The following is a 19,755-nucleotide window of genomic DNA, read 5'->3' as shown; positions in this document are numbered from 1 at the left end:
CCTACTCCCCTCCCCTGCGACCAGGTTTTCCCCCGACTCTCCATCCAACTCCACCCTTTACTCCCTTTCTCCTCCCCTGACCCCCCCACACTCCAATAGGCTGCACCCTCGGGAGGCTCAGGTCGGCCCTCTTCCTTCCTCCTCCCTTGTGCCCTCCTCGCCCTTTCCTTCCACTCCACAGTATGCCCCACCCTTCATCACGTCAGCCTTACCACTAGGCAAAACGCTCCTCGTCCAGTCGGCACCGTCTCGGTACCCCAATCTCTTCTCGCCCCCCCTATTCCTTTCTGCTACTCCCTTTTTCAGTCCACCCCTCCGCCAACCTCCCCTCCCGGCTAACTTTCCTTATGCTCCCCTCATCCCTCCCTCTCCCCCTCTTCTCTACCCCCTCCTCTCCTCACCTCTTTCCCCGACTTCTTCACAATCCCATGGCTTCTCTTTCTTTCCCCCCACTCCGCTAGCAATGCTGTGCTGCCCCCCCTTTACCCCTCTGGTACCCCTTTCCATCCCCCCCCTTCAGGCACAGCAGAACCATTTCCTGTTGTCAACTTCCCCTGCTCCCAACCCCCCCATTCTACCAGATACCGGCTCCCTCACAGCCACCGCTCCTAGCCAACAGGACCTCTCCAACCACCTCCCCTTTTTTCCGCCCAAACCTCCTACACTCCTATGACTCCTCACAGTCCTCCCCTCTCCCTCCTCCCCACAGTCTTGTTCCGTACCCACCCCCCCTAAACATGTCCCTAATTCCCTCCCTTCGTGCAGCGCCATCAAATACAACTCCCCCTTCTCCTCTGATACCCCAACCCCCGCTCTCAACCTACCCCTTTCCCCACCTAGGAACCCTATACCTCAACTCTCCTCCTGTCCTCCCACCTCTCCCTGCCTACCACCACCTATACCACCCCATCCCTCTGCCATCGAGAGACCCAACCATCCGTGTTCTGCCCTACTCTCTCTCGAAAATAAGATATGCTCTCTCATCACCTCCATCTCCCAGCTTGTAGCTTCCATTTCACTTTTAAGCTCTAAGATTTCAACTTTCCCATTCTCATCAACTCCTCTTGAAAACTCTCACCTTCCCACGAGATGCACCTTGACCCCTCACACCATTATAGCCAAGCATAACCTGTCGTCTGCAAACATCGCTCACCCACACAAGCCTTTGAACGCCACCCTTCCTCAACCAGCACCTCCGAGTAACCCAATTACCTACTCTATTCCAACCATCTCCTCTGTCAGAACCAAGCATCCACCTAGACACTCCTTTGCACCCCCATATAGGTATAATATCCCTATCACCCTTCTTTGCCCAAGTGCCCCCGTCACCAAAACAGTCTCGACAGAACTGCGATGCATGCTTCACAACTGCAGATCTGCAATAAAACACAAACTCGAAATCTCTGATACCATCACCCTTCACAATATTGACCTGTTCTTCTTAACAGAGACCTGGTTCAACGATACCTCTCATTCCATGTTTGATCTCCTCCTAACCACTGGCTACTCTATTCTCAGGAATGACAGACCTATCAAAGTTGGGGGAGGTGTTGCAGTTATCTTTAGAAACTCCCTTCAACTCAAGGCTTTTCCCATCAGCGCATTCCGCACTTTTGAATGTCTATCTCTTGAGCTTCAACTACACCACCGCTCACCCCTTAGATTCCATGTCATATACCGCCCACCTGGCAGTGGCCCTTCATTTATGGAGGAACTCACTGACTTCATCAGCGACCAATACGCACAAAGTGACAATCAGACCTTCGTGGGTGACTTCAATCTCCACTGGGGCTCCCTGCAAGACTATTCCACGAACGGGCTGGCCTCCTTCCTCTCTACAAACGATCTTACCCAACACTGCACAGAATCAACACACTCTAAGGGCTCTATCCTGGACCTTGTTATATCTAAAGCAGGCATGCTTTCTATCGCTACCCCTAATCACGTAGACTGGTCTAACCACCTCCTCATCCCATTCTCTCTTCTCCTAGCACACTCTATCACTCTTGGCCAACCTAAGAGGGCTACCTCCTGGTTCCGTGACGCCAAGAATATTGACACTGTTTCCCTATGTGAATCAGCTTTGCTGTCACTTCCAAGGCTAGACCCGAACCTAGATGTTGATGATCTCACCTCACAATGCCTCTCAGTCCTTGCAGTCGAAATCAATAGCGTTGCTCCTCTCCAAAGCAAAAAGAAAAGGCCCATTCCCTCAGCACCCTTGTTCAGCAAATCCCTATATGAAGAAAGGAAGCACCTAAGACGCCTAGAGAAACATTGGAGGCAAGCACCCTCCACCGATAACTTGGCCACGCTTCGTTCAGCAAGATCCGAGTACCACAAGCACATCTTCCTTGGGAAAGCATCACACTTCAGAACCCTCCTTGACTCAGCCAAAAACAGACCCAAAAAACTATTTGATCTTATCAAGACCTCTAACTACTCTCCCCCAACCTCCAAATTGGAGGATTCTACTAAGAAAGCTGCTGATTTCGCTGTATTCTTTGACGAAAAAGTGAAATCACTTGTGGTTCAGGTCGCTCATCCTACCCCTCCAGAGGAGCGCAAATCACTAGCTATCTGGCAGAACTTCGACCCCATCTCTGAAGATGTCCTCCTCAAGTGCATCCTCGAAACAAAGCCCTCCAACCACTCGCTCAACCCCATCCCCAGTGCCATTGCCATTGACTTCTATACCCTTTCTCTTCCCTATTGGACCACCCTGGTCAACCTCTCCCTCTGTCAAGGCTCCCTCCCTGTTCCCTTCAAATCTGGGCAGGTCACCCCTCTGCTTAAAAAACCCACTGCGGATGCGGATGACCGCAACAACTTCCGCCCCATCACTAACCTACCCTTTCTTGCGAAGATCACAGAAAGATGTGTTGCGAAACAACTCTCACGTCATATCAAGGACAACGATCTTCTTGGCAATTTTCAGTCCGGCTTCATCCAAAACTGCAGCACTGAAACTGCCCTGCTGCAAGTGATTGATGACGCGCTGAGAATACTAGACTCGGGGGGGTCTTGTCTTCTAATTCTCCTTGACCTTTCGGCAGCCTTTGACACTGTCAACCACAACACCCTCCTCAACACCCTTCAACAGAGAATGGGCATGGAGGGCACCGTGCTTAAATGGTTTGCTTCTTTCCTTTCTGATAGATCCCAAATGATCAAAATAGCGGACAGTCTTTCACCTCCTTCGGCGGTGGGTCAAGGTGTTCCCCAAGGCTCTATTCTTGCACCCACATTGTTCAATCTCTATTTGGAACCTCTGGGAAATCTCCTAAGTAAATCTGGGGTCAACTATCACCTCTACGCTGACGACACTCAAATCTACCTAAAGGTTGCCTCCACTCAAGATCTCTCTGTCCTAAGCTCTACCCTCGACTCCATAACTGGATGTCAACACATCAACTGATCCTGAACCCCTCCAAAACTGAGTTCCTCCTCCTCTCCTCCTCACTTTCTCCTCCCCCGGTGCAATCATGGATGGACCAGAAGAATCTGATGAACACTAATCCCATCATTGTCGACAGCGCAAAATCTCTTGGTGTCATACTCGACACAAAACTCAACCTACTCTCCCACATTAATTCAATTGCAAAGTCTGCCCGATACCAACTGCGCCTTCTTTGGGGGATTTGTCGCTTCTTCCCGGTGCATGACCTCAAAACCCTGGTCCAATCGCTGGTCCTCTCCAGACTTGACTACTGCAATTCTCTTCTGACTGGCCTCCCCAAATCCCACCTATCCCCCCTTAAGTCTGTTCTACATTCAGCAGCTCGTTTCATTTATGGGGCCAAAAGAAGCGACCACATCACTCCCATGTTATCCTACCTCCGCTGGCTCCCCATCGAGGCTAGAGCTATCTACAAGACTGCCTGCATTACCCATAAAGCCTTGCACTCCTCCTCTCCGCACTACCTGGCGAATAAATTGAAACTCTCTGGAGGCTCTAGACCATCACGAAACGCGGAAAATCTACTACTTGAACCTCCCACTTTAAAGAAGGAGAGATCGATGGCCCAATCCTTTTCAGGCAGCGCATTGAGAATCTGGAACTCACTTCCGCCTCAGCTCCGGACCACCTCCTCCTCCCAAGCCTTCAAATCTGACCTCAAAGCTCTCCTTCTTCAAAGACATTTCCAAATGTAATTCATGCCCTCTCTGCTATCTGAAGGAAGCCCTTCAACTACTGAAAAATCTATTTTACTTGACTATGGAAGTGTCTTCCCAGTGTGTTCTTGTGGTTTGAGAGTCTGCCTCTTATGGCAGTATTGTCCTTCTTCCTGTGGCGGGGACTCGTGGGTGACTTGCATCCGTCACCTTCTCCTGTAACACACTGTTTACACTCCTACATTTGTTTGTGTCGACACCTGCACAAGTGCCACCAGTGCCTTCGTAACGTTTGTTCTTGTGCTGGAGTGTCCTCCATATATTGCAGTATTATACCTCTATATTTATTTTGTACGCTTTTTGTAACCTGCACACGTCACTTTTTTCCTCCTGCAATGCATAGTTTGCTACCTCTTGTATTTTGTTGATTCACCATTGTCACTTTTGTAATGCACCGTTTGCTACCTCTTATATTTTGTTGGCGCACAATTGTCATTTTGCTTCATTTAATGTAACGTTTGCTTTTGTATTTTGTTCACTTGTAATGTTCTCATGTATCAGTTCTGTTCCTATTGTGAAGCGCTCTGACACCTTCGGGTAAAGTCCGCGCTATATAAAAAATAAATAAATAAATAAATGAATAAAAAAATAAAACTTGTCACTTTCCTTTTGTGCACTTTTGACTACCTCATGTATTTTTGGTTGCTCACAATTTTTACTCAAGTATTTTGTTTGCTCACAATTGTCACTATTACCTTTACTACCTCATGTATTTTTGGTTGCTCACAGTTTTTACTACCTCATGTATTTTGTTTGCTCACAATTGTCACTATTACCTTATGTAAGTAACGTATGTTTTTGCAATCTGTTCTTTTGTGATGTTTCTCATTATTTTTCATTTCTGTTCCTAATGTGAAGCGCTCTGACGCCTTCGGGTAAAGTCCGCGCTATATAAAAATGCATAAAGTTCATCCATGCCTTTCCCCGCTCCCCCTCGTGTGTGCGCATGAGTGAGTGACTAGCGTAGGGTGTGCACAGCCAGACGGGGGAGCGCCAATACACAGGCACAACCTGCATGAATCAGCACCCCTCCGACGTAGGGGGTGTACAAAACGACGGGGGTGGAAATCTAGTTAGAACATCGGCAGAGTCAGCGTCAGTACCGGATGTTGCCGAGCTCTCCTCAGGCTTGTGAGTGTGATAGTGTCCGGGTCACGGGGGCAGAGTCAGCACCAGCAGCAAGCCCCAGCCTCCTGTAGAGGAGAGGAGCCCTGAGGGTCTGTCTGTCTGTCTGTCCAGGGGGAGGAGGAGCCCTGAGGGTCTGTCTGTCTGTCCAGGGGGAGGAGGAGCCCTGAGGGTCTGTCTGTCTGTCCAGTGGAGGAGGAGCCCTGAGGGTCTGTCTGTCTGCCCAGTGGAAGGAGGAGCCCAGAGGGTCTGTCTGTCTGCCCAGAGGAAGGAGGAGCCCTGAGGGTCTGTCTGTCTGTCCAGTGGAAGGCGGAGCCCTGAGGGTCTGTCTGTCTGTCCAGGGAGGAGGAGCCCTGAGGGTCTAACTGTCTGCCCAGAGAAAGGAGGAGCCCTGGGGTCTGTCTGTCTGTCTGTCCAGTGAAAGGAGGAGCCCTGAGGGTCTGTCTGTCTGTCCAATGGAAGGAGGAGCCCTGAGGGTCTGTCTGTCTGTCTGTCCAGTGGGAGGAGGAGCCCTGAGGGTCTGTCTGTCCAGGGGGAGGAGGAGCCCTGAGGGTCTGTCTGTCTGTCCAGTGGAGGAGGAGCCCTGAGGGTCTGTCTGTCTGTCCAGTGGAGGAGGAGCCCTGAGGGTCTGTCTGTCTGCCCAGTGGAAGGAGGAGCCCAGAGGGTCTGTCTGTCTGCCCAGAGGAAGGAGGAGCCCTGAGGGTCTGTCTGTCTGTCCAGTGGAAGGCGGAACCCTGAGGGTCTGTCTGTCTGTCCAGGGAGGAGGAGCCCTGAGGGTCTAACTGTCTGCCCAGAGAAAGGAGGAGCCCTGGGGTCTGTCTGTCTGTCTGTCCAGTGGTAGGAGGAGCCCTGAGGGTCTGTCTGTCTGTCCAATGGAAGGAGGAGCCCTGAGGGTCTGTCTGTCTGTCTGTCCAGTGGAAGGAGGAGCCCTGAGGGTCTGTCTGTCCAGTGGAAGGAGGAGCCCTGGCTGCAATTACCTTCAGTTTCAATTGTAGACACAGCAGGGGTAAGTGAGCCGCTCACAACCATCGGCAACCTAAGAGGTGTGAATACAGCCTGGGGGTGTACTGACCTCACACCATCATCAGGGGGGGGGGGCAGGTGTACTGGCCTCACACCATCATCACGGGGGAGGGGGCAGGTGTACTGGCCTCACACCATCATCAGGGGTTGCAGGTGTACTGACCTCACACCATCATCAGGGGGGAGAGGAGGCAGGTGTACTGACCTCACACCATCATCAGAGGGTGCAGGGGCAGGTGTACTGACCTCACACCATCATCAGAGGGCGCAGGGGGCAGGTTTACTGACCTCACAGCAGCATCAGGGGGCGCAGGGGGCAGGTGTACTGGCCTCACACCTTCATCAGGGGATGCAGCCTGCAGGTGTATGTGTAATGTTTAATTGTGAGACGGCATGGCCCACTGTTATATATGAATCCCTTCATTTAGCCATGGCTCTTTAAAGAACATTGCATTATGATATTTAAACACCCATATGAACAGTGTTTAGATCCAAGCTACATGTCCCAGAATGCTATGTATCCTTGCTGAAATTCAGGACTTGAGGTGTACTGTGCAAGGGGGTCACTTTGTGACCTTGTTATAATACATCAAAGATTTAGTGTGGCCTCAGTGTGTGGTCTTAACTCCTTTATATCCAGAATGGGAAGCAACCTTTACAACGCAACCCTTACATCGCACTACACTTACAACACAGGCATTGCATCGCAACATCCTTTACAACGCATGACACTACAACGCAGGCATTACAACGCATTATACTACATCGCAATTCACTACTACGCAGGCATTACAACGCATACCATTACAAAGCATACCATTGGAGTTAGAATAGTAATTTTTACCCCTACACTATCCAACACTTATCCTACTGTTGCACCCCCTGGAGTTAGAATAGTAATGTTTACCACTACACTGTCCAACACTTATCCTACTGTTGCACCCCCTGGAGTTGGAATCATAATTTTTACCCCTACACTATCCAAAACTTACCCTACTGTTGCACCCCCTGGAGTTAGAATAGTTATTCGTATCCAGGTAGTTTTTTAAAATACGATGTAGTGTCATGCGATGTAATGGAATGCGTTGTAGTAGATGTTGCGATGTAAAAACTGCAATGTAAGTGCATGTGTTGTAAATGTATGTGTTGTAACGTCATACATTCGTCCAGAATGGGTCCGTTTGGAGTTGTTACTCATTTTCATGAATACCTGCTCAGACCTTGTTTTTTGATGTTTGTATTCAGTGGGAGGTGTCTCTGCAATGGATTAAGAGGTATGCTAGGAGGAAACAAAAGCATATTTTTACAGAACAATATTAGTTTCTTCTCTCAGAATACACATCTTTATTAAGCACCTTTGTCCACAGTTCTGTACATTGAACCCTTTGGTATCCGGACTTTGTTCGCTAAAGTAAGGTGGTTGTTTTATTCATAACTAGCATATGATGCTGACTTCTAGTTCGTTGATATACTAATGATTTGTGGGGCCCGGGCAACACATATTTGGGGCTCCCTATTTGGAATACATTTGAATGTATTACTGCTTTTAGGGTCATTGAAGTCCGTGTGATGCCCCAAAAATATTTAATCGTGTTAAACCTTCAGAACCCGGGGCCAGCAAAAGCATCTAAAGTCCACCAGCCAAGTATTATCAAAGAAGCTTGAATAAACATTGATAAAGATATTTATTTTTGCGATTGAGTCTATATTTTTTCTTGCTAAAAGCTTTTATGTGGCTGTCCAGTCAGCTTGTTACTCCTATTGCAGGAAATCCTGTTATTGGTTATGTGTTCTAAGTTTAGTGGACTAGTGCATAACATTACAATAAAAAGACTTATACATAAAGCACTTGAAAGTGTAGCTTTAGTTGCTTAATATTTGTAATTACAAATAAATCCCCTTTCACCATAGGCATTCCTGCTGCAGCAGCAAAATTCAAAGCACCGATCTCAGGATTTTCGCCATCGCATTTGTGAAAATCGAATAACTTTCTCTTTATTTCTCTTCCCCTGCCTTGTCCATCTCAACTTCTGTATATGTGTACACCTACAGCTAAATGATCGTGCAGAAACCTGAGCCGCTTTCAGTGGCGGGCCTTGGCGGGGCCGCGAACCCCAAATCTCAACAATCGTTTCGCCGGTATCCCACAAACGATGCCAGGGCCACAAGTGTTCCTTTTCAGCTTGTTTTTATTTTAAGCCAAGTCACTCTGCTCATTTTGGAGGAAACCTCCTGGTTCATTAGTACGAGTGCAATGCAAATCACAGTGTTTATACAATATCATGTGACACACCTCTACGTAATAGACAGTGACAACAGATTCAAGGTGTTTGACCGTCCTCGGAGCTGGAAAAACAGGCTTGTTTAGTCAATGTTGGGAGACACATCGTGAGACATTGCATTAAAATCATCATGCAGTATGTAAATTAAACATTACGTCATTGCTGTTAACCTAAACATTTTTCTTGAGTTTTTTTACGTGCTTTTGCGAAAAGCATTAATTCTGCATCGTCATGTTCGGCACCTTGTCATTTCCAACCAAATAAGTGCTGGCCAAAGTTCACTGTGATTATAAGATAAACCACGTCATCTGTAATTCTTCGCTTGGTGTAAAACACATTCAATCATTAGTGCTGGTGACCAAGCGCGGAGAATTACAGATGACGTGGTTTATCTTATAATCACACAGAACTCAACTCTGAGGTGAGGCTGGGTAGACCACGCATACACAGGAGAATGTGATGGTTGAGGCTGGGAGACCAATCATGCACAAGAGAAAGTGAGGGTTGAGGCTGGGAGACCAAGCATGCACAAGAGAATTTGAGGGTTGAGGCTGGCAGACCAAGCATGCACAAGAGAATGTGAGGGTTGAGGCTGGGCAGACCAATCATGCACAAGAGAATGTGATGGTTGAGGCTGGGAGACCAAGCATGCACAAGAGAATTTGAGGGTTGAGGCTGGCAGACCAAGCATGCACAAGAGAATGTGAGGGTTGAGGCTGGGCAGACCAAGCATGCACAAGAGAATGTGAGGGTTGAGGCTGGGCAGATCAAGGATGCACAAGAGAATGTGAGGGTTGAGGCTGCACAGATCAAGCATGCACAAGAGAATGTGAGGGTTGAGGCTGGGCAGACCATGCATGCACACTATGGGGCAGATTTATTATTTTTTAGTGCAACATAGTTCAGCAGTTAGGTGCAGCGCTGTGATGTGCGAGGGGGAGAAAGCAGCGCTGAGCCAGATTTATGAAGTACAGCACGCTGCTGCTCACTACCCCTGCACTAGTACACAGTCTACCTAGTGCCACACATAACCTTTACACCATAAGCCAGAGGTGTGTGTGCTGTCAAGCATAGGATTCGTACTGGAAACACACCATTCCAGTATAAAACCTATTCATAGAGTAATCCTTAAACACTCCAGATTTAGTATTTGTCAATAGCGGTGGACGTAGTCCTACTTAGATCGCATAATGCCAACCGTGTATATGTAAGAATACCCAATATCACCATTCATGGACTACAAGGAATTCACTGCGACGCAGCTTGTGTAATACATCATCTTCAGAGGTGGGCACGCGCCACACCTATATTGAAATAACAAATCAATTCTAAGACCCTCTGCCTCAGCCTTAAAGGGGTGAGAGGTCTGGCCCCTCACTTCATTGCAAACCAGGTGGAAATGCATACACCCGTACAAAATCAGAGATCTCCTCGCTTGAATTTACTTTCTATTCCAAAATTACAGAGGATCAGATCAGGTGGACACAGCTTTGGTACAAGCTCCTTTCAACCAGAAAGCTGACAACCCACAAGCCTATTCAGACTAGATTCTTCCCTGGTCTGATTTGTTATCTCCTCTTTAATGTATTTCTGATTCAGTTTCAAGAAACCACAGGTTGAACATGCTCTCTATATATGCAATGACATAACAAGCGTTTTGTAGATCCTGTAGAGGTTTGGTATGTTGGCGCGTGCTTCAGTCACTGAAGTGAATATTGCAAAAGAGAACTGTACAGTGCAAGTGAGAATGATAGTGCACTCTGGTCTGCTAGGGTATTATAAACCTTTCATTGCTGCAAGGCAGTTAGAATATTATCTTTTTTTGTGGTTGCACAGTGTACAATTTGAGCAGACCAAGGAACAGACATAGTGTTGGAAACACATTTCAAATCCTTGCCTTTCATAATATATGAACTAAGTTGCGGGTATTGTGACATTTTAAGGATTAATTATTTTCTGGTTTTAGAAATGAGCGATGTTCTCTGATCACACTTGGGTTGGTGAGACAGGAAGGAGTATTTTGACCCAACTGTCCTGTGATAACGTGTTGTCTTTTCTCTTTTCGTTCTTTCTGCAGACACTTGAGACTTGAACATCAATTTACCGGAATGGGGAGAAGACGGGCTCCAGAAAAGAAAGTGACAGCGCAGTGTTCACGTGAATCCGTAAGAGCCACAGTCCCATCTTTACGTCTTCATGACGTCTCAGCTTCAAGATCGCGAAAAGATACTCAGAGGGACAATGAATTGGAACCGCTTTCGGAGAACCTGCCCCACATTATCCTTCTATCCATGCTGGAGGAGTTGGAAGCAAAACTGGATAACTTGATGAATACTGTGAAGGACGTACCTTCTAGAGTCGCTGGGCTGATTAAGAAAATCTGGATAGAAAAGGATCAAGGTTATCTAGATAATGGTGCAGTGTCTTTGGAGATGGTCTGTCCGGCGAGCATTAGAGATTGTGCTGTTAGCCGGTCTCCTGCGACACCTCAACTGGACAGGTCAGAGGAACCGAGCTTGTGTCTTCAGCCGGTGTTCTCTGATGGGCATGCACCAAAGCAGGAGTGTACGCTCTCCTTGCCAACTGAGGTTCAAGTGCGTCCAGAGGAGCCAAGCCTTTGTCTACAGCCAATGTTTCCTGATCGACATCACCCACAGCAGGACCAGTGCATGCAACCTGGGTTTCCAGATAGAAATGGAGTACAGCAGGATTGTCCTCTATCCCGGTGCCCTCAGACAAATCCTACATGCAGTTCACAGGAGGCAAAGCTGTGTCTTCACTCGGAATTTGTTGATGGGCAGACACCACAGCAAGACCAGAGCGTACAGACGGCGTTCCCAGAAGAGTGGGAGCCAGATGAGCCCCTGAAGCAAGAACCATCTCCATTGTGTGATAATAGCTGGGACCAACAACAGAACCTCTGCCCACACCCACTATTTCCTGATGGACACAAACCACAGCAAAACCACCGTATACAACCCGCGCTGCCAGATGGGAATGGACCTGATGATCCCTTGGAGGAAGAATTGATGTGTTCTGATTTCCAAGATCGCCTGGAGAACCAGTGCCTACAACCCGTGTCACCTGATGGGAAGTCATCAGACGAACACTTAGAGTCTGGGCTATTGTCCTTTGATGATTTGGGGTCACAACAAACCCAGTGCCTACAGCAACACCTATGCTTGAAGCAGGAACTTCCTTTTGCGCAGGATCCAATCGTGAACTATGAGCTGGAATCTATGCGCCCTGAAGCACAGGAACCAGACAAACATGACAATCTAGGCCCGGCCTATACTGATGCACATGGTTCAGATCAGAATTACAAGCTAGAACCACTGCACACTGCGGCACAGGACCGAGAGCTAGAGTCAGTGCTTCCTGAAGCACAGGAACCAGATAAAAATGACAATCTAGAACTGGCCTGTACAGATGCACACCGTTCAGATCAGAAGTACAAGCTAGAACCTCCCTGTACTGATGCAGAGGGTTCAGATCAGAACTACATACTCGAACCACTGCACCCTGAATCACAACATCAACATCAGAACTGCAAGGCAGAACTGCTCTGTCCTGATGAGCGGGGTCAGTGTGTGCCTCCATCATTCCTAGGACTGGATACAAATACTGCAGATGAAGACTCAATGGAGAGAGGAAATACAAAATCACATTTATTGCTGTTCGAAGCTACCCCAGGTATGTGTTTCACTATAAATGGTCTCTCGGAGTGCATACTAACACATGTAACCTCTTCAAAATGCTTGTGGGCAGATTTTAGAAAGTCTCTGAAGGGAGGATTATGGTTTGGAATGAACCCACTGAGCGATACTGACCCCCAGCCTTAACAGCAGGGCTGACCAGGGATGTTGATGTCACTGCAGAGTTCTCCAGGAGTGCACACCACCTCGTGATAGACAGATACACAAAGGTTTTGGAACTCTGAGGTGACTTGCAATAATCTTATTATATGCACCAGGTGGTACTTTATCCCGTATAATACATGGTCACACCATCACCTTTCCCTCAAACCTTGGTGCGTAGCTCCTATATATGCAGCAAACATGAAGAATGAACTTAAAACCTCTTGTGCAAAAGTAAAAATAAAAACTGTTAGATATTTGTTGCAAAAAGATGTTAGAAACAGTTCAATAAATGTCCATTGAAAAAAAAAAGCTGCAGAAGCTCGGAACGTGTAGAAACATGCAGAAAGATTCCACCCTTTCTTTATCTAAGGAAACTAATAAACATATTCCCTCTGCTTCTCATATTAAGCTAGTAACATACAGCAGAAGTAATAAAAGCAAAGTTCTGTTTGTTGCTTTAAACAGCTGCTTCAATTATGCTTCGTGACCTGACCTTCTTTTCACATCAGCTGCTGGCTCTGGCAGCAGGCATTGTGCCCACAGAACTCGACTGTAATAACTTATAAAAGCTGAGTTCTGACGTCTTTTCTTCATAATCACTGACTTGGTGCATCACAAATTCCTGATTATAAAGAAATTAGAGACTGCCATTTATACAGGGATTACAGAATCCCATGTAATATAATTATATATATACACATATAATAACTTTGGTACAGATCAATGAATCCGCACAAAACTATTTGGGATTGGCATGGCTAGTTTCATGCAGTGTTTTTTTGTTCTCAAATTAAGCCACTAGTCATTTAAGATAGAGCTAGCGGGACCTTTAGCCCATGAATGGTCCGTGCATCTGGACTCGCGGACCCAAATGTAAAAATATATTGGATCCGATTGGATGAGGGAGCTTTTTTGCCCATCCATTTCGGATACGTAAACCCAAAGTTGGGTCTGCGGACCTGAAGCTCCCTGATTGGCTGGCTACATCTTGAAGCATCACATGATGAAGAGACTTGTTCCCCGCATTCTGTAAAAATACTAAAGAAGCCATAAAGAGCTGTGGTGCCATCCTATCTCTCCCAGGCACAGGGGCTGCCTAATGTTAAAATGTAGAAAGAAATTGCTGATTTTGAACAGAGGTTGGATTCCACATCATGACCCTTGTGGTCCGCAAACCTTAGGCAGGCACAGTAATTGGCCTTGTACCCTGGTGGACATTTGTGATGTTCAGAGACCTGGTGCTCCGTCTGAAACGCTATCGATATCCAATAAGGATACATCGTTTGCAAGGGTCCGAGAACCCAAAGAACGTGTCCAGGAACCCTTAAAAATAAAAAATAAAGAAACATAAGCCAGGCCCTTTAGGGAATCCCCTGCTGTGCCCAGGCACCGTTGAACACCTGTGCCTGCTTGGAGTTGGCTGTAGGCAACTTTTGCGTGTGAATATGATGAAAAAAACACCCACTGAAAACAAGCATTGTCAAAACAAATAGGTGTTTCCTATCCGAAAGCTATTGGCTTTGGCAACGAGTTTTAGCCATTATGTACACCAGTGTGACTGCTGCTCGACATGGCTAAAAGTTAGTGGCATGAGGTTGGTGGGGTAGATAGAAGGGGGATAGATTGGGGTAGAGTGGAATGGGATAGATTGGAGTCAAGTGGGGTAGATTGAATTGAGGTAGATTTGGGTGGAGTGGAGTAGATTGAGGTGGAGTAGGATGGATCGGGGTGGATTGGAGTGGGATAGATTGGGAAAGAGTGGGGTGGAATGAGGTAGATTGGAGTAGAGTGGAGAAGACTGGAGTGGAGTAGATTAGAGTGCAGTATATTGGGGTAGTTTGGATTGTGGTACATTTGACTGGAGAAGAATGGAGAGGAGTTATATAGAATGGTTTAGGGTAGATTGGGTTGGGGTGGGGTAGAGTGTGGTGGAATTGATGGGAGTAGATTTGAGTGGGGTAGATTGGATGGGGTAGATTGGGATAGGTAAATTTGGGATGGAGTGGTGTAGGGTAGATTGGAGTAGGGTGGAGTGGAATTAGGTTAGATTCGGTGGGTTAGATTCGACTGGAATGAGGAAGGTTTGGGTAGAGTTGGGTGGGGTAGAGTTGGGTGGAGTAGAATTGGTTAGATTGGAGTGGAGTTTTGTGGGGTAGATTAGGATAGAGTGGAATGGGGTAGATTTGATGAAGTGGAGAGGGATAGATTGGGTGGAGGGGGGTAGATTACAGTGGAGTGCAGTAGATTATGGTAGATTGGAGTTGGATAGATTGTGGTAGTTTGGAGTGGGTAGATTGTGGTAGGAGTGTAGATGAGTTGAATAGATTGCAGTTGGATAAATTGAAATGGAGGTGGGTAAATTGGACTCAACTAGAGTGAGGTAGATTGGGGTGAAGTCAGTTAGATTGGAGTAGATAAGAGTTGGGGTAGATTGAAGTGGAGTGGGGTAGACTGGGGTATATTGGAGCAGAGTGGGGTAAATCTGAGGGGAGTGGGGTAGTTTTGAGCGGGATAGGGTAGATTGAGTTAGAGTGGGGTAGATTGCGGTGGGTAAATTGGTAATGGATAGATTGGAATGGGTTGAATTGGAGGTAGATGGATTGGGGTACTTTGGAGTAAAGTGGGATACATTTGAGTGGAGTGGATTGGAGTGGAGTGGGGTAGACTGGGGTATATTGGAGCAGAGTGGTGTAAATCTGAGTGGAGTGCGGTAGATTGGGGTGGAGTCGGGTAGATTGGGTTAGATTGAGTGTATTAGGGTATATTGGAGTGGAATGGGGTAGATTGAGTTAGAGTGGGGTAGATTGCGGTGGGTAAATTGGGAATGGATAGATTGGAATGGGGTGAATTGGAGTGGGATGGTTTGGGGTACTTTTGAGTGGAGTGGGGTGGATTGGAGTGGAGTGGGGTGGATTGGTGTGGAGTGGGGTGGATTGGTGTGGGGTAAGTGGTGTAGAGTAGAGGGGTGTGGAGTGTTGTTTCATGGGGTGAATGGCATAGATTGGAGTGGAGTGGTGTGGAGTTGAGTGGCGTAGTGTGGAGTATACTTGGTGTGGTAGCGCACCGCCATTACAGACAACACATTTTCAATTGAAATGATCATTACATTTACACCGAAATATGGTTTTACTGCACATCAATGATAATGTTTGCAAATGTCATCCCCTAGTGTATTAATGTGTTTCAATCTTATTCAAATATTTTTCTCCACACTTCAGTAATACAAAACAAATGTGCTTCATTTGTACTAATTCTGATATATTCTGAAACATCAGCCCAGTTCTTTTTTTTAGGTCGTGCCGCAACAGCGCTTAACTTTGTGGTCTTACTGCCCACCCATTGCTTTTTATTTGTTTCTTCGAATCTCCTTTAAACAGCCTTGTTTCCAAATGGCTAATCTTTCCTACTTGTCCCTCCTTTTTGTAGATTGTTCCCTCCCACGGAGAACCATCCCGTCACTTGTATACTTGCAATGGTCCCATATTATCAACTGCTTTAGGCACTTTTTCTTTTTTCTTTGTCTAAGAGCACATCATATGCGCACTTTTTTCACTCACTCCAAGCTTTTTTATAAACGGCTGTAATTCTAGTTCATATCTCGTCACATTTGCTGTTCATTCACAGACCGAGTTCAAATGTCAGATGATGTTTCCCCTAAACAGCCTGTTCTTTCTCTGACTTCAAAGTAAGAGAGCCAGTTCCTCACCATCTCACTCATCGCTGCTTGCCTCTCCTTGCTTGTTATGTACAAAAGCAAATTACTTCACTTTCTTGTCTTCACCACCTCCCCTTCGCATAATGGTAGCAGCCGTTTCAACTAAAGTGCTCATGTCTACTGCTGCCAACCAGAAACTTCACTGTCGACTGTAAAGTTGGCACCTAAGGTACTGGAAGGACGGCTTGGGGTGGAGGGGACATCGGCATGTACAGAGGGCAGTGCCATTGAAGCATCTTCTGGCAGCTCTCGCCAGCAGCATCATGACGCGACCCTGCCACATCTGTACAACGTTTCTGGGCCAAAAGCAGTTTAGGATGATAGCTATAAATTCTATTACCAGTCTGTTTGCTACGTACAATCCACTGTACTAAATGATATGAGCTCTTCTTAGTACATGTATTTCTAAAATGTCGATTGTTGTAATATTTAGGACACATACTATTGTAATGCAAGTTGATCTCTAGTAATGTTTAGGACATGTATTATTTGAAAAGTAGAAATGCTTTCCACTTAAAATTTAATATATATATACTTGGTAGTTTGTTTAATGGACTAATCAAACCAAATGTCAGAAGTACAGTGCTATAGAATTGTGAAGCACTCTGATACCCAGTTGGGTCACGTTTGCGCTATATAAAACACTGAATTAATAAATAAATAACACACCTGAGTGCGGGGAGATCCCCTCCACACACACCTGGTGCCTGCTGTGAAGAAGGTGTGTGAGGGCTGAAAATTTACATTCATGCCCTGCAATGCCAGCACCCTCGATGCTGCCTGCGTGGTGGCCATATTGAAGCAGAAAACCACAGGACATCTCAGGCATTTACACCCAATATTGTGAAAGACAGCAAGCCCGTAGGCTGATTTGGAAATTATTGGGCACTTTGCTAGTGGTATCTTGAGGAAAATAATCAAATACCGGCGACGAGGCCAAACTACTTTTCAAAAATAACCTACTCACATTGGGGAGAGACTTCTCAGGCTCTGATTGTGGGCTGGGATTCCCTGCAACAGAGAGCAACCATTTGTAGCTTCTTATCAGACTACTAGTCCCCTTTCCCGGCGTTCTGAAAAAAATGGATTATCAGCATTTTTAGGTGCAGCACCTAAGGAGCTTATTGATGGCACAATAATAACTCTCCATTCCCGGCATTCTATTTTCATTAATCATATCCACCACATTTGATTGAAATTCAAAGGGTAGGCCTCAGTAACTACGTGTCAATCTTTGTAACCCGGCAAAATGCAGTAGGATATTTCTTTTTCAACTGATGGTGTGGGACACTGCTAAAAGTCATTTGCAAAGTCAGTAGGTTTGCAAGGCAAGACCAATTGGCTTTGCCAGTGCTTGTTTTTTGTTGTGTGCTAGGAAAAAAATGTTACACCTTCTCCTCTTGTGTGGATACTCAGCAGAATTGTCACATACATTCTCTCATTTTGAAGTCATTAGAAGAAAAGTAAACACCGAGAGAGCTTGACATTTGACCTCTGTCTTTGAATGCACAGAAAATGTGACCAGATAAAAACAAGATTTAAAGGCCTTTTTAAAGAAAGCGTGTTTGTGGAAGAATATAGTAAACAAGGTTTGGGCAGCGGGAGGGACGGATGTGAATTACAAACCACAAATCCAATGGTAAGGAATGGGTGGAATGTATTCCCACTGATGCTTCCTGAATATCATATCCAAGAAATGGGGTGTGGAAATCGCACATGAGTTAAATGAAGATGGAATCAGTTCATAAGTTGGGTGGTGCATAGAAGTAAAACCCCCTGTGCTGAGGGTTGGAGAATTGCGTGATAAGCGCTGTTTCCCTCGGGAGCAGCGTCCCTTCAGTGCACTTGGAAGAACGCGTTCTTTAATTGCTTTAATAAAAATTTCTTGAAATCAATTCTTGTGTAATCTTTTTATTCTTTTTCTTAGCTTTTCAATATTTTTCATATTCCACATTATTCATTCATAATGTATTCTCTCTTGTCAGCGCAATGCATTTCGGGCGTTCGCCCTTCGTCAGGGGACTTCATTCTGAAAGCAACTAAGTGAGGCACACATTTAATATGTACAAGTACATATGCTTATAATTGCAAATTAACATCATGCATTAAATCATGTTTATCGATTTTATCATGCAAAAAACGAATATCGGGTTGGATTTTAGTTAACAAATGAATCTCGGTGGAAAGAAACAAAAGAGGAAATGTTAGAATGAAGGAAATTGAAGGAGGGATAAGATAGCCAGTTCACTGAAAGAGTGCAGAATGAGAACATAGTTATCCCGGCTAGATACACCCAGGTGTATGTGAACGTTATACACTGTGATTGTCAAAAAAATGTGACTCATGCGTAGGCATATGGAGTAGACCAAGTGAATCCCTTGGGTCTGACCTGTTGCTGTTGCGTAAGGATAAGTTCAATGCCGTATGTAGAGCGTAGATGGAGTCTATAAAAGATGTAAAATCGTGATAAGACTAATACAATGTAATAACCTGATCGCAGGGGTCGGGTGTTATAACGCGTGGAACGGCTTTGACGATGTGGCGTTTAATCCTCTCCGCACGAATGTGTGAAGACGGAGTGTTGAACGGCCGACGCTGTAATGTAAGTGACTCCGACATGTGTGTTGGATTCTGATTGGGTCAGCGCTCGGTCATGTGACCAGAGAAATGCGTAATCCTTTCCGATAGGCGGAAAAGCGGTCATAAGGGCTGTTGCTACGGTGACCGCGTTTATTGAGCGTGAAACTTTATCCTTCTACCTATGTTTGGTACTCGTTTATAACATGCACACGTCACTTTTCTCTTGTATCACACTGTTTGCTACCTCTTACATATTGTTTGCTTTCGATTCTTGCACAAGTGCCACCATTGCCTACTGAATGTTTGTTTTTTGTTTGTGTCCTCCATTTATTGACGCTTTTGTAACCTGCACACATGTCACTTTTTCCTCCTGTAATTGCACCGTTTGCTGCCTCTTGTATTTTGTTGGCTCACGATTGTTACTTTTGCCTCATGTAATGTAACTTTTGCTTTTGTAATTTGTTCAATTGTAATGTTCTCATGTATCAGTTCTGTTCCTATTGTGAAGCGCTCTGACACCTTCGGGTAAAGTCCGCGCTATATAAAAATGCATAAATAAATAAATAAATCATTCAGAAATGAAGATGTGGGATCACATGTTAGAACAGGATGTGTGCAGGAATACAAAGAGGGAAAAAGTGGTAGTCGAATGTAATGGGAACGGTAAAGGCAAAAGACTTAAAAGTGAACACCAAGGGTAATAAACATGGTTGTAAACACAATTGGATGAAAACAAATTAAAGAAAGACAAGTTTGATGAAAACACTATAGTTCAATAACTGCTAACTCCGGAGTTCATTTATAAATGGCAACTAAATTCCAAACATTCATTGAGTCCTTTAGGCTGTACCGAAGACAACCGGTGTATCCAATACAGTTCTCTTCTGAGTAGGTACTGGGTATTGTCTCTTCCAGGTAATATTGGTACCATCTCTAGGATGCAATAACATAGTTGACTGGGGTTGTGATTGTATTCATTAAAATAGGTGGCCAC

At 45.7% G+C, this 19,755-nt stretch overlaps 1 protein-coding gene across 1 annotated transcript; it reads left to right on the top strand.

Annotated features, from left to right (window-relative positions):
- Positions 1 to 6,194: 6,194 nt before the first annotated feature.
- LOC144762308 (uncharacterized) lies at positions 6,195 to 12,870 on the top strand. Its single transcript, XM_078647493.1, has 2 exons — positions 6,195 to 6,307; positions 10,684 to 12,870. The coding sequence occupies exon 2, from the start codon at positions 10,715 to 10,717 to the stop codon at positions 12,446 to 12,448; it is 1,734 nt and encodes a 577-aa protein (XP_078503619.1). The 5' UTR covers positions 6,195 to 6,307; positions 10,684 to 10,714; the 3' UTR covers positions 12,449 to 12,870.
- The last annotated feature ends 6,885 nt before the right edge of the window (positions 12,871 to 19,755 follow it).

Source organism: Lissotriton helveticus, chromosome 1_1, assembly GCF_964261635.1.
Source record: "Lissotriton helveticus chromosome 1_1, aLisHel1.1, whole genome shotgun sequence".
In the NCBI taxonomy this organism is placed as follows: domain Eukaryota; kingdom Metazoa; phylum Chordata; class Amphibia; order Caudata; family Salamandridae; genus Lissotriton; species Lissotriton helveticus.
The sequence above is the reverse complement of the archived record's forward strand: the minus strand, read 5'-3'. Positions and strand labels throughout refer to the sequence as shown.